Raw genomic sequence first — 27675 nt, forward strand, 5'->3', positions numbered from 1 at the left:
ACCCCAAAAGCATGGGCAACCAAAGGAAAAATAAACAAATGGGATTATATCAAACTAAAAAGCTTCTGCACAGCAAAAGAAACAATTAACAGAGTTAAAAGACAACCAACAGAGTGGGAGAAAATATTTGCAAAATATACATCCAGAATATACAAGGAACTGAAACGACTTTACAAGAAAAAAACAAGCAACCCAATTAAAAATGGGCAAAAGAGCTAAAAAGGCATTTCTCAAAGGAAGATATATGAATGGCCAAGAGACATATGAAAAAATGCTCAACATCACTCAGCATTAAGGAAATGCAAATCAAAAGCACACTGAGATACCATCTCACCCCAGTTAGGATGGCTAATATCCAAAAGACTGTGAATGATAAAGGCTGGCGCGGTTGTGGAGAAAAAGGAACTCTCATACATTGTTGGTGGGACTGCAAAATGGTTCAGCCTCTATGGAAAATGGTATGGAGGTTCCTCAAACAATTGCAGATCTACCATATGATCCGGCTATCCCACTGCTGGGAATATACCCAGAGGAATGGAAATCATCAAGTTGAAAGTATACCTGTTCCCCAATGTTCACTGCAGCACTCTTTACAATAGCTTAGAGTTGGAACCAGCCCAAATGTCCATCATCGGATGAGTGAAAACGAAAAATGTGGTATATCTACACAATGGAATACTACTCTGCTATAAGAAAGAATGAAATACTGCCATTTGCAATGACAAGGATGGACCTAGAGAGAATTATATTAAGTGAAACAAGTCAGGTACAGAAAGAGAAATATCACATGTTCTCACTTATTTGTGGGAGCTAAAAATAAATAAATAGATAGATAAATAAATACATACATACATACACAAACACACACACAAAGAAAACCGGGGTGGGTGGGGGGGAGACATAACAATTACAATTCCTTTAAGTTGATATGACAAGCAAACGGACAGGACATTGTTGGGAGGGAGGGGGAGAAGGAGGAGGGAGGGAGGTATTGCTAATTGGCCACAATAATCAACCACATTGTAGATTGACAAAATAAAATAAAATTTGGAAGGAAAAAAAAAAAAAAAGAAATACTATTGGTGGACCAGTTAGCTCAGTTAGCTGGAGCACAACCTTATTGTCATGGGTTCAGATTCCCCACACTGGCCAGCAGCCAAAAATAAAGTGAATAAATACTATGAATAATTACATGCCAACAAATTAGGTAATGTAGATGAAATAGACAAGTTCCTAGAAAGACACAAACTATCAAAACAAACTTATGAAGAAATAGAAAATCTGAATAGATCTATAACAAATAATGAGATTGAATTAGTAATCAAAAAACTTCCCAGAAAGAAAAGCCCAGGACCAGATGGCTTCACTGCCACCAAACATTTAAGAATGACCCCAATATTTCACAAACTCTTCCCAAAAATATAAAAGGAGGGCTCACTTCCCAATTTGTCCTATGAGGTCAGTATTATCCCAGCACCAAAACCAAAGATATCACAAGAACACTGCAGACCAATATCCATTACGACTATAGACACAAATGTCCTCAACAAAGTACTAGCAAACCAAATCTAGCAGCATCTAAAAAGGATCATATACCATGACCAAGATGAATTTATCCCAGGAACGCAAGGTCGCTTTAACATATGAAAATCAATTAATATAATATACAATATTAATAAAGGACAAAAACCACATCATCGTCTCAACAGATGCAGAAAAAATACAACACCTTTTCATGATAAAAGCACTCAACAAACTAGGAATAGAAGGAAATATCCTCAAGCTGATAAAGAATATCTCTGAAAAGCCCACTTAACTTACTTAATGGGGAAAAGACTAGACGTTTTTCCCCTAAGAAGAAAAGGATATCTGTTTTTATTACTTCTATTTAACACTGTACTGGTGATTACAGCCACGGTAATTAGGCAGAAAAAAAAAAGAAAAGAAGTAAAACTATCTCTTTTCACAGCAACATGATCCTGTATATAGAAAATCCTAAGGAATCCACTAAAAAAAAAAAAAAAAAAAACTATCAGATTTATTAAATGAGTGCAAAGTTACAGGACACAAGACCAAGATATAAAAATCAATCATATTCTATACTCTCACAATAAATAATCTGAAAATAAAATTAAGAAAACAATTCCATCTACAATAGCAGCAAAAAGAATAAAATTCTTAGAAATTCAAGAAGTACAAAAGTTTCTGTACACAGAAAACTACAAAACGTCATTGAAGGAAATTAAAGAAATCTAATATGAACCAGCCCTTTCTACCACTGGGAATCAAGATCTCTACCTCTAAGATACTTTCTTCTGAATTCTACTTAGCTAAACAAGGTTGCTACCAAGTTTCAAACTTTGTTATGAATGCTTTATTTTTAATGGAAGACAAGCTTTTTTCAGCTGGTATTCCCTTAATGCTTCTCAAATTTAATGTGCATAGAAATCATCTGATAATATCATTAAAATGCAGATTTCGATTCAGTATAAAAGGCTGAGGGTGATAGGGTGGTGGTCTGTATTCCTAACAGCTCCAAGATAATGCCAATGTTGCTAGCGCATTGATCATACTTTGAGTAGCAAGGTCTTTAGGTAGGTACATACATACAACTGGCCTAACTTGCCAGAAAAAAGAAGGCAAACTCTAAGATGGGTGGCAAATAATGTGAAGGATGAAAGTCTAATGAGTCTTCTGTCTTTCCTAACTGAGCTCAGTAAGTTCCCTATCAACAATGAAAACCAAGGCTGACTGGTTAGCTCTGTTGGTTAGAGCAGTGTTGTAACACCATGGCCAAGGGTTCAGATCCGCAGACAGTCAGCCGCAAAAAACAAATAAATAATGAAAAACATATACTTAACATAACCTCTCCATTCCTTCCACCATGAAGTACCAGAAATGATGCAGAATTGACCAGCTAGCCAACCAGAAGCTAAATCTATATGAACTGTTTACCAGCCAGCTGCAAAAAAACCAAAAAACACACACAAAAAAACTTTTTTTTAAAAAATCTGCCACACAGAGATCATCTCATAGAACATTAACCATCACTTTTTCCTCCCTGTATCTTTTCTTGCATCTTTTATTCCTTCCTTTAGCCAGTGTTTCTCAAGTGTCATTTGGGGACCAATGGCATTCCCTGGCAATATATTAACTGGACTACAGTTTGAGGAAAAAGTGATGAAAATTTTCATCATAAACATTTCACAAATTTGAAATGATTAATTATGACTTTCAAAGAAATTATTTTAGGTTCTTAATTGCTGTTGCACTCTAAGGGTCACCAAAGCTCTACAAGTACAGTTAAGAGAGGTCTGTTTCAGCTAACATTTTTGCACATCATGTGAGTTTACATTGGTTAAATACATATTTTGTTGTTACTATCATATTGTGTTAAATCCTAAATTTAGGAAAAATAATCAATGGTTGAAAAGTGTACATAAAACAGTAAAAGTGAAAAATTACATTTAACTAAGTATGTCACAAATGATAACAGTATGATCTTAAGAGTGAAGATCATGTGATCTTAGAACAGGCTGTGACCAGTGAATTAGGAGTTATTAGTCTGTACTAGGAGACACCCTCGTTCTCCTGTAATGTAATACACTATTAAACAGGGACAAGAAGCCACTGAAGTGTTCACATCATTTTTAACCACTCCAGTATAATAATCAAAGCCTAAACTATGAATTTTATCATTAAAAGCAAAGATCAAAACTACAAAGGTACTTCAACTTCTTTTAATAAAACAGGTGTAACTACTGTCAGCCGCAAAATTAATGACAAATATGCTCAGAGAGAAACAAAACAATCTATTGGTAAAATTTTATCATCAGATGAAACTACTGAACATTATATGTGTGTTTTACAGTGAGGAAGGACAATTACTATCACAAATGTATGCTCTTAAGTATTTTTTTGCAGCTACATGTAACCACTAGCATACAGAGTAGGAATCAACTCTGAGTGTATACATGTGTCATATGTAAACCAAGAATACAGGCAACTTATCACTGGTCGGGGTTAGCTCAGTTGGTTACAGCGCGGTATTATACCCAGGTCAAGGGTTTGGATCTCCATACTGGCCAGCCACCAAAAAAAAAAAAAAAAAAAAAAAAAAAAAAAAAAAAAAAAAAAAAAAAAAAAAAAAAAAAAAAAAAAAAAAAAAAAAAAAAAAAAAAAAAAAAAAAAAAAAAAAAAAAAAAAAAAAAAAAAAAAAAAAAAAAAAAAGGAAGAAATACAGGCAACTTTAAATTCTGACTATCAATGGAAACGTGCTCTAAAGAAGGGATCTTCTTTTAATCAACAATTACTTTTAAACCTTGACTTGAAAAGGTATACTGGGATCAGCATGGCCAAAGCAAAGAAGAGTTCGCCACCTGAAAGCCAATTCACACATGGCTTCATTTACAGATGGCATTTGACAACACACCCTCTGTTCTTGAGTCAGTGCTAAAGACTGCATGGGAAATTGTGGATACAATTCAAACTGCAGCCCTTGAGCAGGTATCTTCAGCATGTAATGGCAAGAAAGAAAAAGTAAATACAGACTCTCTTTTCTACCTTGTCAAGAGGAAAGATGCTAACAAAAACTGTTCAAAGGATATATGCTTTTTTCCGTGACACTGGTAAATGTTAATAAAACATTTCTATGATTTTCAGTGGCTATTCAAGTGCCGTATCTCCATGACATACAGTATAGTAAATAACTTGAACCTATCATTTGAGGATGAAATAACACAATTCTTAAGCATATGAAGACCAAATCATGACACGAACGGCTTAACCAAAGAATGTATGACTCTTTTCCAACATCTAGGCATTTTCTTTCCTTGTAGAACGAGATCAATTTCTTATTATTAGGTATACATAAAATCACTTTCAATAACTGCACTAAATCCAAAAACATTTCTCCTAGAATTGACAAATCTACCCATTGCCATCTCCCAAACTGAAATATTCAACTTTCCTGTTGAGTGCCATACATTTGTCAACTCAGTGCCTGATTGAATGCTGTGTTTTCAGTGAGAATTCTTGCAATAATTTTTGTGTCCACCAATTTCAATATTTTCAATATCTAAAACATCTAACAGAATCACCATATACTTGATGCTCTTCCCAACAGTCTATAATCGAAAGATGGGATTATCTAATTTAGCAGAACTAAAGAGTAGAAAAAGAAACCAGTTAAATATGAAACTTCAACTTTGAGTTCAGTGAGCCAGGTATCAATGTGGTGAAAGATTGAAGCAATAATTGCTTTTCCTGATGTTTAAGTTATTTTACAATACTGCTTTGATTTTACAATGAAAACATTTTGGATTATTCTTTTGTGCTTACTTTATCTAAAATCAGTGGTGTGCATGAAGACTCATCATGTGACTCACAAATTCCAAATGTTTGAGAACACTACCTTCTCTACACTACTTTCATAGGAAGCTATAATTTCTTCCTATGCAACATGCTAGAGAAAAACAGACAAACATGGAAATTTTGTTTACTCTTATATTAATCTCACATTAGAAAAGCTCTTATCTGTATTTATGTTGTCTCATTTTAAAAGACATGGATCTGATTTCAGTAGGTATAGCACCTATAAATAATATATCTAATATTTCCAATTTTTCTTGAACTTCATTCCTCTCAAAGTTATTCTTTCCTTCTGACTTTTCCAGAACCCAAACTGCCTTCCTACTTCTCTTGTTTACAGCCAGACGTCATATTAAAAACATTTAACAACTGGCATGGTATAAACACCAAACAAAGAGAACGAAACTGGTTCATAACCATATGGCTGTAATGGAAGAGGCTCGCTAAATATCAGTCTCAGTTACAGCTTCTTTTAAGAAGTCTGCTATATATTTTTTCCATGCTAGCCCCATTCTCAAAGACCTGTGGTTATTCCTTGCCTGCCAATTCTCAGAAAAGGGAAAGCAGTTTTCATGAAAGACAACCACATAAACTGGATTCCGAAGATAAGTTTAACTCTGTATCTTATTAAATCTTTAACTTCCCTACTTTTATTCCTTAAGAGAAGAATTAAGAAGCATTAGAAAGAACACACTCCTGCTTTCTTTCTCCTACACCGTCTCCAAAGAATGAGGCTCTTTTTAAGTCAGCTTTTTAATTATAGCTTTGTTATTTGATTAGATCCACATGATATGCAAGTTCTTTCTCTTCTTTCAGTCAAATGAAACAGCTAATACACAGACATATGGATGGATGTGGGGATATAATAAGGATATTGCAAACTGTAAGCAAAACAAATAAACGTATCTGACATTTAGAGGAAACGACAGAAAGGGAATACCGAAATTCACAAAAAGCAAAGACATGGGTCATTTAAAAATAAACTTGAGATCATAGAGTTATGTATAATAACATCAAATATATTTGTGTTGTTTTTAAAGGCAGTCTTACCCAACTTTGGAAAAACTATTAAGTATTCAGCATTGCACTGAGGACATGCCACTCTGGCTGTACTGTTTCCTCTTTGTTTTTCATCCACCCAGCGCTGTAGACAAGCCTGGTGAACCCATTTTGTGGATCCTCTGCACCTGCATGGTCTCACCCATTCAGCTGTTCTATCATCTTCATCAGTGGCAAAACACACCCAGCAACTTCTGTAAATTAAAGGAGAAATGATGACATTTATCTTTAGGACCCCAGCCTCCTCTATACTGCAGCTCTCACTTAATGAGATGAGCCTACTATGTTGTTATAGAACCTCTGTCCTACATTAAAAGACTAAGGAGACAAAACAACCAGTACATTCCCAGTAGAGCAGTTTCTTCTTTTTCTGATTTTGTCTTCCTCTACAGAATCTTGTGTTTTCTGAATTTTGTTTTTATATAATTTCCTCCATCTTTCTAATAATTCTTCACCCTCATTAATGAACCAGAGTGCAGAGAGACAACCCTCAAGCTGATTTTATAAGACCTAATAATTCTTTGAGGAGAGGTAAGCACAAGAATATATGAAATTCAGTGTTCTCATTTCAACATCAACCTCTTGAACTTGGAAAAACAAAGTATTACACAAGTGATTTCACATGTAGTCTCATTCAGTTTTCAACTGAAGAAAAACAAAAACAAAAACAAAAAACAACCAAAAAAAAAATCCCACCCATTTTTCTTCTTGGTAAATTATGACTATAAAAGAGAGAAAGAATATTAAAAATTTAAAAAGCAAAAAGATGAAAATATCAGGATAAATTGCTTTAGGGTGGTGATATGATAAATATGGGTCTAAATATTTCCATTATTGTTAGGTCTGGCTTTCCTTTTTTTTGAAATTAAATTGTATTTATTATATTAGAAATCTAGAAGTTTCAAGTGTGGGATTTTTGTGTTAAAAAAACATTTTTCCACTTTGCTTTTAAGGCACTTTGTTAAGTCTAATTTTTTTCTTGTAGAATTAGATTGTAATCCCTTATTTTTTTTTCCAATTAACAGAAGTTTTGACACCAATTTCTACTATGGCAAGTACAGTTTATCTCAGTGAGACCACTCTCCTTCCTCCCACTAAAATTTGACTGTACAAGTGGAAACAACTGCTAATTAAAGTTTGTTATTTACTGTGCACTTTTTGCTTAATTAGATTAGTGGTTTCTGTCAGGACAACTAGCTTAACTATGCTCAGTGGGAAAAGACTATAAAGGCAGGTACTACAGATGCGTGAGGTCTCCAGTCCTTCTGGAACAAGTTGAATTTCAATTATATGCTCCAATTAAAAATTTTCAGTAAGAGTTCAAAAATTGAACTGAATCCATGGCAACAATATCCAAAATTGTGATTTTATTCAGCTTTCAAATTCACTTAGGTTTCATAGGAACTAGGTAAAATGAGGAGGTTGGTAGCATTTATTTAGCTCTCTGACCCTCTGATCCACTTCAGCTCAGCTGTCTAGGCTTTCACACTGTCTTACCGTTGTTCAAAAATGCTGCCTTTTTGGGTCGGCCCGTGGCTCATTCGGGAGAGTGCGGTGCTGAAAAAACACCAAGGCCATGGTTCGGATCCCATATATGGATGGCTGGTTCGCTCACTAGGTGAGCGTGGTGCTGACAACACCAAGTCAAGGGTTAAGATCCCCTTACCCGTCATCTTTAAAAAAAAAAAAAAAAAAAAAAGCTGCCTTTTAAAAAAAATTTTTATTGTAGTAAAAAATACATAAAATTTACCACTTTAGCCATTTTTAGGTGCACAATTTACTGGCATTAGGTATATTCACATTGTTTTGAAACCACCCACACTATCCATGGTATGACTGAATTTTAACCTACAATTGCATAAAATTTCTTTTTTTTGTAAAAGATGATCGGTAAGGGGATCTTAACCCTTGACTTGGTGTTGTCAGCACCACACTCACCCAAGTGAGCCAACCGGCCATTCCTATATAGGGATCCGAACCCGTGGCCTTGGTGTTATCAGCACCACACCCTCCCAAGTGAGCCACGGGACAGCCCTATCATATTTCAATTGGTAAGTATACTAGCAAATAGACCAATTAATTGAGGTGTTGTTCTTATATATTTCCCCCCACAACTTAATAATTTTGTAAATATATTTGTATACCTCTGAGAAATGACATGTATCATTTTGGCAACAAAATATAGGTAGAATATCTAGAAACTTTCTAGGTACTGGTTAGTTTTTTATTGCAACAATAGAATGCACATGTAGCTAAGTATGACTACACCAGCATAATTAATCAGTAGGTAAGGTGAATCAAATTTTAAATTAAGCCTATTTCAGTCATCAGGAAAAAATTAAAACACTGAAGTACAGGCTACCCAACTAGCTCAGCTGGTTATATAGCACAGTGTTGATAACACCAAGGTCAATGGTTCAGACCCCTGTACTGGCCAGCTGCGCAAAAACCAAAAAAACCCAAACAGATATGTATAAAATATATCTGCTTAGACCTCAATACTAGGTTGAGTCAACTGAAATAACCTATGTTCACCTGTTTTTGACTTACACAAATGGCAATTTCACATTTCAATCTAATGGGAATACTTACACAGTTATATTCTAGTTATATTCCTCATAAATTCTCGATAAGTATGTTTATTTTTCCCAACATTTCATTATGAAAAATGTCAGACTTTCAAAAAAAAATGGAAAAGCTGTTCAGTGAACATCCATATACCCAGCATTTAGATCTACACTATATATTTGCTTTCTCACACATCCAATCATATTTTTTGAAGCATTTCAAAGTTGCAGGCGTCAATTTATTTCATCCCTAAATACTTGTACAGTTTTACTTTTTAGAAGGTACACAACTGACATTTCCAGCATGTACTTTCAAGTTTTTTTCTAAGTAATTTCAAAACGAAGGTAGATAAGATAGTAGAATGATGATTTATAATGGAACTTATTAGGAATTAAGCCTTAACTCGAAGTACCAATACAAATAACCTTATTTCTATTTGATTCATAGCGATGGTGAATATACAGCTTACCAATCTGGATTTTGAAGTTAACACTCATTAGAGATTAATTGAATTTGCCTTACAGAGGAGATGGTAAAAAAGAAAGCTTCATAGCAATACTCTCACAAGAAGTGTATCTGATTTTCACCATTTACCAACCTACTACATCTACTTTCTATTTATTCTGATCATTAAACAGTAAATCAGATGATAGTCATTTGAGTTCAAATAGTAAGCTTCTAATAATAACATCAAATTACTTCATCTAAAAATTATAGTTTAGATAAACATAAACGTGAAATGGAAATTTCTAACTTAAATAATACTAGAAAACATGCAAGCAATGGAAAATTATAGAAATTGCCAGAGACATTTACTGAGCATTTTACTGGTTCCATGTTGTTTCACTGGTTTTATGTGGCTGCACACGTTGTGTGGTTGCAGGTTACACAAACAAAATAAATGAAAGACTATATCTGTCCTATAATTTAATTGGGGCTATGTCCAGTAAATATGAGAGACTTGTTTTAAAGTTCCAGTGAAATTACGATAGGTAATTTTAAGAAAAAAGAGTGAAGTATCAATTTGGGTAGATCAGAGAAGGCTCCAGGGAAGAATGACAGTGGAAATCAGCAGAGGCAGGAACAAGTGGTTTTATGTATTACACAGATTCTCAAGACAAAGGTCCTTGAGCCAGCAGCTTCAAGATCACTTGAGAACTTGCAAATTCTCTGGCCCCACCTTAGATCTAGTAAATGAGAAACTGAATGAGGAGGGCTTAGGGGAATTTGTGTTTTAACAAGCTCTCAAAGTAATCCTCATGAACAATGAAGTTTGAGAAATGCTAGTACAGAAAAATAGTAGGAAAAAAAAAAAGGCAACGAGATTGGAGAAAGCAAATTGTATGAAGGAGATAATTACTGGGTTTGCTTAAGTTAGAATTTATAATTACTTCTGATGATTAAATATTTTTAATGTAAATAACAGTACAGAAAATGTTAAGTTCTAAAGAATTTATTAACTGGTTTACTACCTCACTAGGTATAAGAGTTTAATCTACCTAACATGGAAAGAACACTAGCCTCTGTAATTAAGAGCTGGGCACATGGGAAATTAAGTTAAAGCCTACGAAAATGGCCACATGAATGTTTTTTGGCAAGTAGCCTATAAAAGTGTTTTAGTCTTAAGGGCTGAAGAAAAAGGAGGAGAGGGAACACAACATGTACATGAATCTTTTCATTCCACATTTTGTTTTTTTAAACCTCTGACAGACTGACCAGAAACTTCACCTGGGAAGGTCTGATAATTATGCTTTCCCTCTTTGCTTCCCTATATTCTACCCCCAACTCAGATGCCATCTATTTCAACTATTTATTCTCCAATTCCCCACCCCTTTCCTTTTAAGGAGAAAGGAAGTATTTGAAAATGATGAGTTTACGGTTTCTCAAGATCTTGGAACGGAGGAGACAGTAGAAATGTGTGGTTTAATGTACAACACTATTCCTCCTCTTTTCAGGAACAAAAAGTATTCCCACACTTTCTATGGGAAATCACTCTTCCAACATCAGCCATGTATATGGTTTAGGCAGTAAGTACTGGCCCCATACTCAGTACTAACTCCTGAAAGAGTAACTGTTACATTGACAACTGTATGTTATCACCCAGATCACAGTGATTGGGAAGGTGGGACCCTAAAGCTGGTCTTATTAGAGTGAACCTCAGAAGTTTTGCTGAAAAAGGTGGTACACAAGTTTTCTTTTCTCTCTTCTGCTGTGCTTGGAGGCAGGAGAACATGAGGCTATATTGCTGCCAGGAAATCATCTCTGGCCAGCTGCCCAAAAAAAAAAAAAAAAAAGAAATCCGGAAGCAAATCTGAAAGATGGAAACTGATGACACTGTTTGAGATATGGATCAAGCTGTGCCTAAAGCTAAATATACTCTTGCACTGTTCACTTACATAAACCAATAGATTTTTCTTTCCTCCTTTTTGTTTTGCTTAACCAATTTGAGTTGCACCATGTGCAACCAAACCATCTTGATACAGAGTGTTGGGTACTGAGAGATGGCCCTAGCACAATCATAATGTAAACTTTGAATAGTTTTTATAAGTAAACTCAGTATTTTTTGTCAACAGCTTTATTTCCTACTGACCAGAGCTTGAGCAGAAAAGTTAACCTAATTCTCAATGCAAGTACTTTGAGTCTTGCAAGCTTTTCTATTTCTCACTGGGCAAAATATGCTTTTGATTCTGCTATTGGATCAGGCCATTCCTTAGGTTAAAAAAAGTCAATAAAGATAAAGTCTAATGTTTTGAAATCCGAACTCTTTACTGATAATGCCATAACATTTGCATTTCAGGGTCAATATAATGTAATTGTACTTTAATTCATGTTATTACATATATATATATTTTTTTCCTTTTTGTCTTTTTTTCGTGTCCGGCAACGGATCGCAACCCTCAGTATCGCGCCCATACCAGACCGGGACCGGCAACGGAATCGCAACCCTCAGTGTCGCGCCCACACCTTGCTCAGCCAGTGAGCGGGAACCGGTCTGTATGTGGGATCCGAACCCTCGGCTGGAGCGCCGCCGCGCTCCGAAGCGGTGCACTGTAGCAGTGCGCCACCGGGCCGACCCGTGTTATTACATATTTTTAATAAAATTTATTGAAAAGCAATTTGAATACCCTAGGAAGGTAAGAATAATTGTCTATTTTTCATCAAAACACAAAATCAAAAACCATTCAAAGTCCACACCCAAGGAAAAAGTAGGTTATAATTCCTTACCAAACTCTAAGAGTTTCTCTCTAAGTCTATTTTCCCTCTTTTGATCCTAACTCTCAGAATTCGGTGCTCAATGTGATACATAAGCATCACCTGGGACCCTATTAGAAATGCAAATTCTCAGACCTACAAAATCATAAACTCTGGGAGTGCATGACACTATGATTTAACAAGTCCTTCAGGTGATCCCCATACCTAAAGTCTGAGAACCTTTGCTCTCACCATTTTTTTCCTTATTGATTCCCTTTGTAAGGCTCTAACTAACCATAATATAGAAATGAAATTCCATTTTACACTCACTGTAAACAATGATTTAAAATTATTTGGTTTTTAAATATAAACAGTGAGTAAAGTGCTGAAGATATTTTCTCTAATAAAAAAATTAATTTGGGGAAAAGATTATGCAGGTTTATGGTATTTTAGCTGGTTAAAGAACCTGGGCCTTGGAGCCAGACTGCCTGTGTTCAACTCTCTGCTTACCACTTATAGCTTTAATGATAGACTGTCTTCCACAGAGTTGTTGTAAGGCAAGGGTTCTAAATCTGGGGTTTAGGAAGTACTCAGGGGTGGTTGGTAAGTTTAGATAGAGAAAAAAATTCATGTTTATTCTCTCTAAGCTCTAAATACAATTTAGCTTTTTCTTTAATGATGAATGCAAGGAAACCACAGTAATATCAGCAGTACAGAAGTTGGAAATTAGTACTGCAATCAATAATTTTTTTTTTTTTTCTTTTTTTCTTTTTTTACAATGATTTAAAATTATTTGGTTTTTAAATATAAACAGTGAGTAAAGTGCTGAAGATATTTTCTCTAATAAAAAAATTAATTTGGGGAAAAGATTATGTAGGTTTATGGTATTTTAGCTGGTTAAAGAACCTGGGCCTTGGAGCCAGACTGCCTGTGTTCAACTCTCTGCTTACCACTTATAGCTTTAATGATAGACTGTCTTCCACAGAGTTGTTGTAAGGCAAGGGTTCTAAATCTGGGGTTTAGGAAGTACTCAGGGGTGGTTGGTAAGTTTAGATAGAGAAAAAAATTCATGTTTATTCTCTCTAAGCTCTAAATACAATTTAGCTTTTTCTTTAATGATGAATGCAAGGAAACCACAGTAATATCAGCAGTACAGAAGTTGGAAATTAGTACTGCAATCAATAATTTTTTTTTTTCCTTTTTGTCTTTTTTTACTGACCGGTAACGGGATCGCAACCCTCGGTGTCGTGCCCGTACTGGGGACCGGCAACGGGATCGCAACCCTCGGTGTTGCGCCCGCACCGCGCTCAGCCAGTGAGCGGGAACCAGTCTCCACATGGGATCCGAACCCTCGGCGGGAGTGCTGCCACGCTCCCAAGCGGCGCACTCTCCAGTGCACCACCGGGCCGGCCCTGCAATCAAGAATTTTCATATTACTTTATAGCTGTGCAGATCCCAAAATAACATTTAGCTTATTGCTAATTTGAAATTAGTTATCAGATCAAGTGATAAGTCTTGTATTTAAATGTGTTAATGCTGGGCCGGCCCGTGGCTCACTCGGGAGAGTGTGGTGCTGATAACACCAAGGCCACTGGTTGGATCCCATATAGGGATGGCCGGTTAGCTCACTGGGTGAGCATGGTGCTGACAACACCAAGTCAAGGGTTAAGATCCCCTTACCGGTCATCTTTAAAAAAAAAAAAAATAAATAAAATAAAAATAAATGTGTTAATGCTCATATTACTATACCAGATTTTTAATATTTTGATTAACTGTATTTCAATATACTTGGTTTCATTTCTAGTCCTATATATTTTGTTTTATTCTTTCAAAAACATTCTGAGCAGGAACCTATAGACTTATCCAGACTGTGAAAGGACTTTCAGCATAAAAAAGATTTTATTTTAAGGTACCCTATTGTAAAGGATTAAACATGTGACTGAGAAGCTGTTTAAGAACTGGTTGGCACATATACAACCTCCAAATTAACGCCAGTAATAATAACATTAATACCAACAAGATGGTGTCAAGTTTACATCCTGTGCCTAGAATTTATGGATGCATTTTTCTTACCATTAGCACATAAAGCTATCCTGCTTGCACACCAGTATTCAGTGGAAAAGGTCCTGGATTCATAGTCATCCCCAAATTTTTCAGTAGGCCACACCACTACTTAAGATATTCATTTTTCATTCATTTTCTTGCAGCCTTTGCCTTCCACTAGCTTTTCTAAATGCCTCCTGCTTGCTGATGTACACACTTACTACTTACTTTCACACCAATCTAACTTGAATCCTCATCAGCAGTCCTCTCCTTTCTATGAAACTTCAGCTGTTTCATCCCTTGTTTCTTACTCTTGTCTTGAACATTCTGTATTACTTATGGTTTCTTTCTTTCTTTTTTTATTTGGCAGCTGGCCATTATGGGGGCCTTGGTGCTTGGTGTTATCAACACCGCACTCTAACCAAGTCAGCTAACCAGGCAGCCCTACGGATGGTTTCTAAAACCTTTTCTTGGCACTTCATGTTTTATGTAGTGTTTCCTGGGTGATCCCTGCAAGATTCTTAACTAGATCTGCAAAGAATAGGGTATTCAAATTAAAAAAACAAAACAAGACAAAAAAAACACCAGCATAAGCAACTTAGAAACAGGAATGATTATGTTCATGGACCAACGTGGTTGGAGCAGGAAGGTTTTATTAAGATAAAGCTAGATATGACAAACAAATTGGAAAAGGATGAGTAAAAGAGACAACTTCACTTCACAGGGTCCATTTGTGATTCATCCACAATTTATCTGATTATTTTTAAAGTGTGTAGAAAAAAGTGGGGGGAGAGAACTTTACTTATCAATAAAATACTCTCCCTGGAGAGAACTTTACTTATCAATAAAATACTCTCCCTGGCACATAAGAAAGATAGGTATGGTTATCTAAAAAAAAAAAAAAAAAACCAGCTGACAGTAAAGCCTATCTTTGCAGACTCAAATTGCAGGTGTTTATCTGGGACTATTAGAAAGATCTGGGGGGGCCGGCCAGTGGCTCACTTGGGAGAGTGTGGTGCTGATAACAAGGCCACAGGTTCGGATCCCTATATAGGGATTGCCAGTTAGCTCACTTGGGAGAGCATGGTGCTGACAACACCAAGTCAAGGGTTAAGATCCCCTTACTAGTCATCTTTAAAAAAAAAAAAAAAGAAAGATCTGGGGAAAAACTGCATACTGCTTGTTTTATTTTGGGATTAAAAGTGTCATACCCCATGTATTTTGGATAAAAAATATACCATCAAGGAGTTGAAAGATCCCTTTATATGTCTGTTCACCCAAGTGGAATGGAAGTTAAAGTATCAGGATCTATCAAAGAGCTATAACCACAATCATGACAAATTACCAAAGGGAAAAGCTGAAGGCAAATATGTAACAATGAAAGCAATGGTTTGTTAAGTGTATATGCATGCCGTGCTCTGTCTCTGATCTTCATAAGCCATAAAAGCACAATTGTTTCCATTTTAAACAAGGAAACAAAAGCCCAGAAAAGTTAAGTGATGTATCCAAGGCCCCAGAGTAAGCAGAGTCACGGATGCAACCTAGGCTTTTACTACAAAACATCAGCTTTTTTCACTGCATCATGCTGCCATATGTATACAATAATTCTGAGAAAATTTTCCATTTCTCATTTCTTAGGAAACTACAGCCAGTACAAGAAATTACGTTTCACTTTTGCTAGAGTACTTTTAAGCAGCCATTAAGAAGCTTCCTCCAGAGATCCAAATCCCTTTCAGTTCACTCCAATGGGCCATAAGAATATTATCATCCTCTGGGCTGGCTGGTTAGCTGACTTGGTTAGAACATGGTGTTTTAACAACAAGGTGAAGGGTTTGGATCCTTATACTAGCCAGCCACCAAAGCATAAAGTAAATATTGCCATCTTCTATGGGAACTATAACATGTAAAGACTTAGGAGGCACTAGAGATGAATTGCTACATGAGTCAGGAGAAGAGGTGAAAACTATTTCTGGCTGAAGTGGTCAAAAAAGCTTTATAAACAAAGGCAGAAAGAACCTAAAGTAGTTCTTGAAGAATGGGTATAGCTTTGAAAGACAAGATGCCAAAAAGAACACCTTGTGTTCATAGGAAAGTGAGCAAACCAGTTTGGTCCAGGTAAAAGATTTATGTACTTATGTACTTATTCATAAAGCGAATAAAGGCTTAGAAAAGGTAGTTGGTGCCAACCATATACTCAATATCTTAAACATAATAGGGAGCACAATAAATGTCTGTGAATAATAATGAGATTATGGAGGGTCCTGAAGGCCGGGCTAAAGAATTTGAACTTAACCTTAATAAGCAATAAGAAAATACAGAAGTTTGAGCAAATGAGGTGATTTTAAAAATGCTGCTTCTGCAAGATTATTTTAAGCACTGATATGTCATAAGAATGAAAAGAAAGACACTACGACTCAACAGAGGGTCTCCTATGTGCTAGGCCCTTGTGGAGAAATAGGATAGGGAATACAGGCAGTTTCTGTTCTCAACAAACTTCCAGTTGAATGGGTGTAGTGATGGTAAAGGATATGTGTGTGTGGAAAGCTTCAAGATATGGGATAAGTACATTTAAAAATTTACAATATAATGTGATATGCTCTAATAAATGTGTAAAGGTTCATGGAAACATAAGAAGGAGTTACTAACTCTTTGTAGGGGAGCTGTGCAAGGCTTCAATGTGACATTTGAGCTGAATTCTAAAGATGAGTAAGAGTTGGCCAGGTGTTAAGAGGAAGGAAGGCATCTAAAGCAAAAATAAGGACATGAAAGAGCAGGATATATTCAGGGGACAATGAAGTGGAGGTGCAGAAGAGGATGGTTAAGGTGGGTTGGGGACTGGATTATAGTAACAGGTCAAGGCATATTAGGCTCTTGAAAGTTTAGATATTATCCTTATAGGTGATATAGAGACTGGCAGGTTTTCAAGTATGAAAATGTCATGATTATAATTGTCTTGGCCGTTTCTGTTGCCACACTGTAAGCCCAACTGGATCAAGAGAAAAACTAGAGTCAGAGAAAGAAGAATCTACAATATTTGATGAACAAGTAGATTTGAAAGAAGACAGCAAAAAAGCAAAACAAACAAAATCTTACATTTTATAAATGACAGACTAGAAGGATGGTCATATCAAAGATTAAAAATTAAAATGTCAAGATAAGTAAAAGACAGGGGAATATCAGTAGTTTAATTTTAGATAGACTGGTATTTCTGTATACACACAAATGGAAATGTACACGGGGCAGCTAGAAATGAGGCACTGAAGGGAATAATGGAAAGAGGTCAGAGATAAAGTCACAGATCTGGTAGTCACTCAAACAGAGGTCAAAATGAGATAGATGAGTACACTTTTCCAGAATGATAAATGCTAAGGATTGAACCATACTTAGGGATTGAAGGTGATACATAAGGATGGGAAAAAAAGCAAAAGATAGAAAAAGAAATAGAATGGTATAATAGAATGTAGTTTCAAGAAGTTAGGGGGTCGTGTCATCAATTTCATCTCTGTTATGTACAGTATATGTCAAGGATGTGAGGACCAAGAAAACATCATTACATTTACTGATTAAGAAATTATTGGTGAGACTGGCCTGTAAGCGCAGTTGTTTATAGTAAGGTGCTGATAACACCAAGGTCTAGGGTTTGATCTCTGTACCAGCCAGCTGCCAGAAAAAAAAATTATTAAGTGACCTTTATTATACTTTTAGTAGACCTAAGGATAAGAACCGGGAATGAAAGTCAAATTATAAGTAGAGATAATAAAGAGAAAATAAGAACCTAAATGTCATAAGCAGGGGAATGGATTAAGGGAAAATAAGACTAGTATGTTAATACTTTTAAGTATTAAAAGAATTAAACCAAGAAGGCTGGAAGAATATAAAACCATTTTAAGATAGAGGAGTGGGGATGAGAAGATACGAGACTGGGGAGAGGAGTCAAAGGGGATTTATCTGCAATAATTTATATCTGTAATTTTTACATATACAGATGGAAGCAAATATAACTAACTGTAATAGTTTTTTGGGTTTTGGCAGCTGGCTGGTATGGGAATCCGAACCCTTGACCAGGGTGTTATAAAACTGCCCTCTAATCAACTGAGCTAACCGGCCAGCCTATTAATGGTTTTTAATTCCAGGTATTAGTTTGTAATTGTCAAAATGGGATAGTGATGTGATTGAGAAAAAGATTTCAACTGACAAAGAGAATGTGAAATTGCTTTAATGGAAACTAAGACATTGTTACATAAATCGGAAGCATGCTAATATTGCATGCTCCTATCAGAGTACAAGGTTATGTCAAAAATTTATAGAAAGACTTGTGTTATCTTTTTGAAGTACCCATGTGTAGCTTCCCTGGTCTCCAAAGGGATATACATCTGTGGTTAATAACACCATCACAGAGTGAGGATTCTAATTCACTTTGCCATTGGGGGCAGGGACCAGGGTGGGAACAGACCATTCCTTATGTTTTTTTCTCCCATCTGACTGTTCTAAGGACACTCTGGTTGCCTTCCTTGCCTACTCACTAGGTGCAAGTAAGTGATGCAAAACACCCTCAACAAATTTGTTCAGTGTTTATTGTGAGATGAGGGAAGCAAAAATCAAGTTTCCAGAAGCAAGGGCCGGCCGTGGCTCACTTGGGAGAGTGTGGTGCTGATAACACCAAGGCCACGAGTTCGGATCCCTATATAGGGATGGCTGGTTAGTTCACTTGGGAGATTGTGGTGCTGACAACACCAAGTCAAGGGTTAAGATCCCCTTACCAGTCATCTTTAAAAAAAACCAAGTTTCAGAAACATCTCTCAGCAGGCTCAGGCTTCAAATATGAGGTCCGTTCCTGCAGTTTATTACAATATTATCTGTATTGTTCTCTATACATTTAACCCTGACTTTGAGAAATTTTAAGAAAAAAATGACAAAGTAGATGGTGACAAAGAAAGTAATATATAATGGAAGAAGTATAGCAATGAAGGAAAGAGAAGCTGACCAAGGTTCAAGGAGCCTGATAGAAAGGGTTTATGACTGGTTATAATTTCAGAGCAATGATATTTGTGATCCCAAATCATTCATGACACTAGAAAAGTCACTGCTTCCCACCATTCTCAGTTGTTTACCCACAGTAACTTAAAAGATTCAAATAATAAACTTACATAAAACAGTTGCTTATTGTTCATAAAAATGAAAGACAATGAAAATATATATACTCTTTCCACCTACAAATACTGCAATAATCAAATTTAATCAAGATGAACAGTAGCTAAAATAATGTTAGTTATATGTAAAGGAAAAGGTAATTCAACTTCAGCTGTTAATAAGTTACCACTATTTTAAAAACCCTGCAAGATTAAGTGGTATAAATTGAACATACCATTCATTTTACAATTGAAATAATCTTCACTCTTACAGTTTATGGAACAAACATCACTAGAATTTAAGCTTCACATGGGCATTTTCCTTATGTTTACTGTGTGAATGGTACTGGGCATATATGTAGACACTCAGTATTTATCAAATAAATCCAATAAATATGAAGGTTTAATAATTGATTCACTATAAAAATACATAACTTTTACCTAGAAGCAACCAAAGTATGTTATACACATTTCTTTAGTCTGCTCAAGGATAAACCTGTATTGAAGAAATAAACACATGGGGCCGGCCTGCGGCTCACTCGGGAGAGTGTGGTGCTGATAATGTCAAGGCCACGGGTTCGGATCCCATATAGGGATGGCCGGTTGGCTCACTGGGTGAGCGTGGTGCTGACAACACCAAGTCAAGGGTTAAGATCCCCTTACCGGTCATCTTTAAAAAAAAAAAAGAAATAAACACATGGACAAGTATTTGAGCTAAATTCTGTCCCTCAAAAATTGCGACCCAAAGACCAAGGCAGGTAAAAGCCAAATTTATGAATAGAATTCTAGGCCCGAATAGGCTGATACATTTTAGTCTGTTGGGCCTGTCACTGTTCCTAAATGAACCATGTTGAGTATCCCTATTCACTCTACATGTAGGGCTAGCTCAAATTAAGATGACAGTAAATAGAAAGGAGATGGGGGAAAAATTGCCATACTACTTACACTAGTCTTAAGTAACTTCTGTCTACCTAACACATATGAATAGTGTTTCATTGTTTTATAAAGATACATGTTCTCACTTGACACAGTCCTGTGAGGCTGGATATTCCTATTTTACAAATGAGAATATATAGCTTCAGAATCTAAGTCCAAAGTCACATGGCCAGTAAGTGGCAAAATTAGAATTTCAAGATTTCCATCTCTAAAGCCCAAGCTTTCCTCACTAAGCCATACTACCTCTTTTTTTTTTTTTTTTGTCTTTTTTCCGTGTCCGGCAACGGATCGCAACCCTCAGTGTTGCCCCCGGACTGGGGACCGGCAACGGGATCGCAACCCTCGGTGTTGCTCCCGCGCCTCGCTCAGCCAGTGAGCGGGAACCGGTCTGTATGTGGGATCCGAACCCTCGGGCGGGAGCACCGCCGTGCTTCCCAAGCGGTGCACTATCCAGTGCGCCACCGGGCTGGCCCAGCCATACTACCTCTTATCATGAAACAATCACCTAGGATTTGGGGCAGTGGTTTTCAGCCGTATCAGAAACATCTAGAAGGCTTTTGAGAATACAGATGCCCAGGCCCTACCCTCTAGAAACTTGTGATCTAACTTGTCTTGGGTAGGGTCCAAGCATCCATTCATATTTAAAAATGCTCCCCAGGTGATTCTAACACAGACCTAAGTTGCAAACTACTGACCTAGACAATAAAATGCTAATTATCCTTATTTGAGTATCAAATATTGCACACAGGTATTGATATTCAACACTGTACCCCACAGATATGTACAATCAATTATGTTTCAATAAATAAAATGAATAAATAAATAAATGCCTTTGAAAGTCAAGTTAACAATCTACCTTAAGGGGGGCCAGTTAGCTCAGTTGGTTAGAGCACGGTGTTATAACACCAAGGTCCAGGATTTGGATCCTGTACTTGCCAGCCGCAAAAAGAAAAAAAAAACTTTTTTTTCCTTTCTTTTAAAAGATGACTGGTAAGGGGATCTTAACCCTTGACTTGGTGTTGTCAGCACCATGCTTGCCCAGTGAGCGAACCAGCCATCTCTATATGGGATCCGAACCCGTGGCCTTGGTGTTATCAGCACCGAACTCTCCCAAGTGAGCCACAGGCCGGTCTCAAGAAAAAAAAAATTTTAAAAAGAATCAACCTTGAGGTATGTCAAAAAGGTACAAAGAGGAGAGTAAGCCAGTGTTACAGTTACCTGCTTCAGTAAATGGCAGCCAAAATTTTCAAGTTTCTGTTGAGAAGTGGTTTTTTTTTTCAAAAGATGAGCGGTAAGGGGATCCTAACCCTTGACTTGGTGTTGTCAGCACCACTCTCACCCAGTGAGCTAACCGGCCATCCCTATACAGGATCCGAACCCGTGGCCTTGGTGTTATCAGCACCACACTCTCCTGAGTGAGCCACAGGCTGGCCCAATGTTGAGAAGTTTTAAATGCCTCACCAACACGCGTTGGTTTCTTTTGACTTTTATGGAAATCTTGGAAGAGCATATGAAAAGCCAGTCAGCTTTTGGACATAAGAATTTTTCTAAGTCACTACATTTCTAAAAGTGAAAGCAGGAGGCCCTCAGAAGAAAAAATTAATTACAAAATACCCTACACCAGAATAGGGTCTCTTCTGATTGAAAGTGTCAGTGGCAGGAGGTGGTCTCCTCTGGGCATATTTTAGTATGCCACAATTTGCCAATATGTTAAATTATAATGAAAGGAAAACCTGGTAAATTATCAGACCCCTAGACAACTGGGGAAACTGAAAAACAAGTTCACTAATTAGTTCATACAACAAATATTTACTGATTACCTGCTGAGTACCAGGCTCTGTTCTAGGATTCAAGATAATGATGAATAAGTTTCTGCCTTCTGGGAGCTTGTAAACCACATGTATAAAAAAGTGGTAGTCGGGCCGGCCCGTGGCTCACTCGGGAGAGTGTGGTGCTGAGAACAACAAGGCCATGGGTTCGGATCCCTATATAGGGATGGCCGGTTAGCTCACTGGCTGAGCGTGGTGCTGACAACACCAAGTCAAGGGTTAAGATCCCCTTACCAGTCATCTTAAAAAAAAAAAAAAAGTGGTAGTAAATGTAACTATCAGACATTGACCTGAAACTGGATTACTGAAAAAAGTCAGTGACATGATTTCTATCTACTCAGATTTCTCAAAATTCTAAGCTCCAAAGGAAATGTCTGCCTCTCTAGGAAGAGTTGTACTCTTGGGTGATTTGTGTTCTGGGTGTGGCAGACCCAAACAGCGTTTAACTGGGTATAATCTCAATTAAGGGAAGTCCTCATTAAACACTTTACAGTTGGACATTTGCTCAGCACAAAGAGCTGTACCACCTGCTGAATAGGATGACAAGTGATGCCTACTGAGAGTTGAAAGCAACCATAACCATTATGAACGAGCTTCTACAAGTGGCTATGCCAGGAAATAAGACCTGGCTAGGGAAAAAAGTGAATTTAGACCCTCCAAAAACCCATGGTAGAACCCATGGACTAGAATTTGAACAGTAGAGGGCGGTGCAACCGACTTCACAAAAAAAGTTTTACCGACTGGAGACCCCCAGAAATGGGCAACTGGTACCAGTAAAAGCTGAAACTTTCTCAGTGATTCCAAGGATTGTAAAGTATGCCAAGTGTTCAGTGCTGGAGTCACTTATGGCTGTTTTCCATAACCTCTACTCTGGTCTGACCGTTAAAGCTCCCTTGCGGATACTCTGACCTTACAGTTTAGGGGTGGGAACGGGGGTGGGGAGGGAGGAAGAATGAAACCAGCCTATCAGGCTTTCCAAAAGAACGCTTATCCTTGGTTTTCGGAAAGAGCTTAAAATTGTAAGGGAGTTATTTCCCTGAAAGATAATCTGGTTCTTCTTGCCAGTGACATCGCTGACACTTTACAATACAGTTCGGGAGGTAAGGTTAGAGGGTAAGAAAAACTAATTCCACGGGTTAGCACGAGACCCTCTCACTTCAAAACGGTGTTCCAACAAAACTAGGCGCCACTCCTTCACTAAGTTTAGCTCTAAGCCTATGACCCAGGCCGCTCGCTCTGTATGCCCCCAAGTACAGGTTCCAAACTTTCTGCCCCTCTCACGGTCCCCCGGCAGTGGAACTCCTCCCGGCACGCCGGGCTCCGCTCCCTAAGAGCCTCGAGGCCCGGTGCGGGCAGGGCCAGAGCGAGGGTCGGCGGCTCGCTCTCTCCCCCAAAGCTGCCCGTACCTGTCCAACATCTGCTGTACGGCTTGTTCCGGCATCTTCTGCCGAGCCGGCGCACTTGCCCCTCCTCGGGGGACCCGGTCACGGCCAAGCCCAGGGACAATAGCACTGAGAGGCGGCGGAGTAGGCCTCAGACCGGCGGCAGTCGCGAACCCGCCACCCAGCCTCCCAGGGCGGCTCCGCGAGTCCGGCAGTGGCTGTGCGCGGCCTGCGGGGCTCCGGAGGAGGAGGTGGGGAGCGAAGAGGAGGAGCCTGGGGCAGGGAGGCGGCGATCGCGGCCCGGGTTCCTGCTCGTCGGCCCTGGGTTCCGGTCCATGGACCGCGGGCGCCGAGTTGCTGCCGGCGGAGGAGCTACCTTTGTGAGGTAAGAGTCACCGCCTCCGTGCGCGCCCGGGTCACGACGCAGGCCGGCCCAGAGCAGCCTGGGAGATGTAGTCCTCGAACCGTCCCCGCTAGAGGCTGCACAGCCCGCCCGGACCACCGCCGCCGCGCCAGCCGCCGCCCGGCCGGCGCCCTCCCGTTTCCTTCCTCCAGGGGGAAGAATGTCCTTCGGGGAGCTTTGCGGGAAGCAGCAGGATGTGCCGCTTCACTGTCAGTAGCAACAAGGTCAGCCCCTCCTTGCCTGTTTCTTTTCTCCTCAGCTCTTGCCTTCAGGTGGGACCGAGCCAGGTGAAGGGAGGGGGCTGAAGGGCCATTTCTCGTCGGGGTCCCCACCCCCGGCCGTGGCGGGCTGTGGTGACGGTGGGGGTGGCAGAAGCTCCTTCTGAAGCCCCCCGGCGCTGGGGCCATCCTCTCTCGCGTCATAGCCCATTTTGGGGGAGTTACACAACCCTCGCAAGGGGTCAGATGCTTTTTAGTACGTGAGGTTGTTCCTGAGAGGGCGGTTGGGTTAGGGGCTGCCTTGACCAGAAGGTTTCCACCCGAGCCTCTCGGTGTGTGTTTGGGGGAGAAAACATGATTCTCTCCCTCTCTAGGAACCTTCTAAAATGTGCCTGGGCTTTCAAGGGCTCGCCGACAGTCTGCAAATGGAACATGTTCGTGAATAAACAGCTCTTGCTTACTCAGCTGTGGGTTGTCAAGGATGTTTGTTTCTCTCTGCTGCTGGTCACTGTTAACCATTTCTAGTTTCCTTGACACCTCCAAGCAGGTGGATGGGGTATGAAAAGGGAGGAATCGTAAATCACTGGTAGGGTTATTCTGTGACTCTCCAGGCGGGAGCAAAGAGCGGTTGGCTAAAACGAATGCGTGTTTTGGACGACCTTTCCTCTAGTGCTGTGATTGGTAGGACGTCTGATAGTTTTCCTTTGATTACGTGTAATTTCTCCTGCAAGGTGTTTGATTTTTCTTTAAACGAAAGTATATTTTTTTCTCTTTTTTAAAAATGTAGCTGTTTACAACCATCCCTTAGTTATCTGTTCAAAATTTGTTTTCTGGATATATATATCTGAATATATGCTATAGTATTGCCAGGAATAAAACCAAAAACAAAAAAATAACATGTGACCAGAAGTTTATCTGGCCCTCAATTTCTGAAATACGCTTTTATGAAAGGATTGAGGAATTAATACTTCACCTTTTTCTCATGAAGTGAGAAACAGCCCTCCCCCCCCCCCCAGGGAAGGAAAATAAGTACTGAGTTTTGTTTAATCAGGGTGTCTAATAGTTTAAATTCTGATTTTTTGCTTCCTGTACCGTGTAAAGCTTCCCTTATGGTGTATTTGTTTTTTAAGCAATTGTCAGCCGTAAGGAGTTGGACTTGCAAACAGAATTTTATCCTAGCATATTGATTAATGCAAATTCCATTTAGCTTTATGATTTACACTAAAAGTTCTCACCTCATCCTAGAATTTCTGTTTGAACTTAAACTGGAAAATATGATAAAATTCTGTTAATAGCAAAGCCTTGTGCAGATTGACTTTGCATTTTTATGAAAAGTCAGTTTCCTGGCTATGTTAAATACCGTTTGAAGTAGAAAAAAAAATTCTATTATTCATCTTAAGAGTGGTTAGCATCTGACGCAGTAATCCCACTTCTAGGTATCTCCCAAGAGAAATGAAAACATATGTCTGCACAAAGACTTGTTTGTGAATGTTCATAGCAGCATATTCCTAATAGCCAAAAACTGGAAATAACCCAAATATCTATCAACTGATGAATGGATAAGCCACATGTGGTATATTCGTACAATAGATTGTATTAGGCAATAACAAGAATGAAGTTTTTATTTGTTCATTCTAACTAACTGAGCTAACCCGCCATCTAGGAATGAAGTTTTGACACATGCTATCACATGGAAAAACCTTGAAAACATGATGCTAAGTGAAAGGAGTCAGTCACAAAGACCACGTATTGTATGAATCCACTTATAAGAAATGCTAATTAGCAAATCCATAGATACAGAAAGTAGATTAGTGGTTGCATAGGGTTGGAGGAGTTGGGGAAAAATGGAGAGTGACTGCTAATGAGTATGAGGTTCCTTTTTTTTTTTTTTTAAAAGATGACCGGTAAGGGGATCTTAACCCTTGACTTGGTGTTGTCAGCACCATGCTCACCCAGTGAGCTAACCGGCCATCCCTATATGGGATCCGAACCCGTGGCCTTGGTGTTATCAGCACCACACTCTCCCGAGTGAGCCATGGGCCGGCCCCTCAGAGATATATTTCAAAATAGAATTTAATCTACTGAAAATATTTAAAGATTCTACCAGCTTCAGAAAACAAGAACAAGGATTGATGATGTTGAGTTATCCTAAAGAGTTATAGAATACTTTAATAATTCTGTAATGGATTTAGAAATAACTGAGTATGAACTGCTCTAAATATGTCAGGAAATTAAAAATAGTATATTATTTTAATGTTCTTCCATCATGCTTGTTTTGAATTGGCTACCAAAAGGGGCCCTGGAGGTCATCCATAGAAAAATGGTATAATATATTCAGGAGCCCTCCAAGGAGACCTGTCAATTGCCAGATTTGGAGATAAACTGCAGACTGAGTCCTCATTGCAGGCTACAGTAAGTTCCAGAGAACTTATGATGTGCATGTGTATTCTAGTAGCAAATTAAACTATAAATATCCTTTAGGAGCATAGAAACTACCTAAAAATGTTTTTACTTAGAAAAATAAAACAAAAGGGCCAGCCCATGGCTCACTTGGGAGAGTGTGGTGTTGATAACACCAAGGCCACAGATTTGGATCCCTATATAGGGATGGCCGGTTAGCTCACTTGGGAGAGTGTGGTGCTGACAACACCAAGTCAAGGGTTAAGATCCCCTTACTGGTCATCTTTAAAAAAAAAAAAAAAGAAAGAAAGAAAAAGAAAACAAGATACTTACACATAAAATATATAATGATAACATGACAGCATGTGAGGAAATGCCAAATAAATGACATAGAAATGCAAAATGATGTAGAAGTTCACAGGACACTGTTGTGGGTTGGCATGTTAAAGAGAGCTCTGTGAAACAGGGAATTTTGGCTCTACCTTGAAGCGAGAGAAGGAATCATGTTAGGTGAAGAGGTAGAGAAGAATCTTGGGTCTGGATAAGGATGAAAAGATGTAAAGAGAGGAGTTAACCTCTGTAACTCAAACCATAGGTCTCTGTGTGTAAGTGGAAAATATGGTTGGCTGGTGCTATGATTTGAATATGTCCCCCAGAGTTCATGTGTTGGAAACTTAATCCCCGATACAAGAATGATGAGAGGTGGGACATTTTTTTTTTTTTTTAAGAAGATGACCGGTAAGGGGATCTCAACCCTTGGCTTGGTGTTGTCAGCACCACGCTCAGCCAGTGAGCAAACCGGCCATCCCTATATAGGATCCGAACCCGCAGCCTTGGTGTTACCAGCACCACACTCTCCCGAGTGAGCCACGGGCCGGCCCGAGAGGTGGGATCTTTAAGAGGTGATTGGATCATGAGGGTTCTGCCCTCATGAATGGATTAATGTCAGTATCTTGAGAGTGAATTTGTTATAAAAGTGAATTCGTCCCTCCATTTCTCTCCCACTCTTTCCAGCACTCTTTTGCCATGTGATGCCTTCCACCATGTTATGATGCAGTAAGAAGGCCCTCACCAGTTGTGGCCCCTCATTCTTGGGCTTCCCAGCCTCGAGAAACATGAGCCAGATTTATAAGTAATTTATAAATT

At 38.4% G+C, this 27675-nt stretch overlaps 1 protein-coding gene across 1 annotated transcript in view; it reads right to left on the minus strand.

Moving 5' to 3' along the window:
- MARCH5 (membrane-associated ring finger (C3HC4) 5) overlaps positions 1-23893 on the minus strand; it is a 63139-nt gene extending 39246 nt beyond the window's left edge. The window contains exons 1-2 of the mRNA XM_008581601.1: positions 23533-23893; positions 6421-6623 (exon numbers count right to left, since the gene is read on the minus strand). Coding sequence (XP_008579823.1) covers positions 6421-6623; positions 23533-23567 — 238 coding nt within the window. The 5' untranslated portion in view covers positions 23568-23893. The remainder of the gene's footprint in view (positions 1-6420; positions 6624-23532) is intronic.
- Positions 23894-27675: the final 3782 nt, after the last annotated feature.

The sequence above is a fragment of the Galeopterus variegatus genome, unplaced genomic scaffold, assembly GCF_000696425.1.
Source record: "Galeopterus variegatus unplaced genomic scaffold, G_variegatus-3.0.2 Scaffold2402, whole genome shotgun sequence".
NCBI lineage: Eukaryota > Metazoa > Chordata > Mammalia > Dermoptera > Cynocephalidae > Galeopterus > Galeopterus variegatus.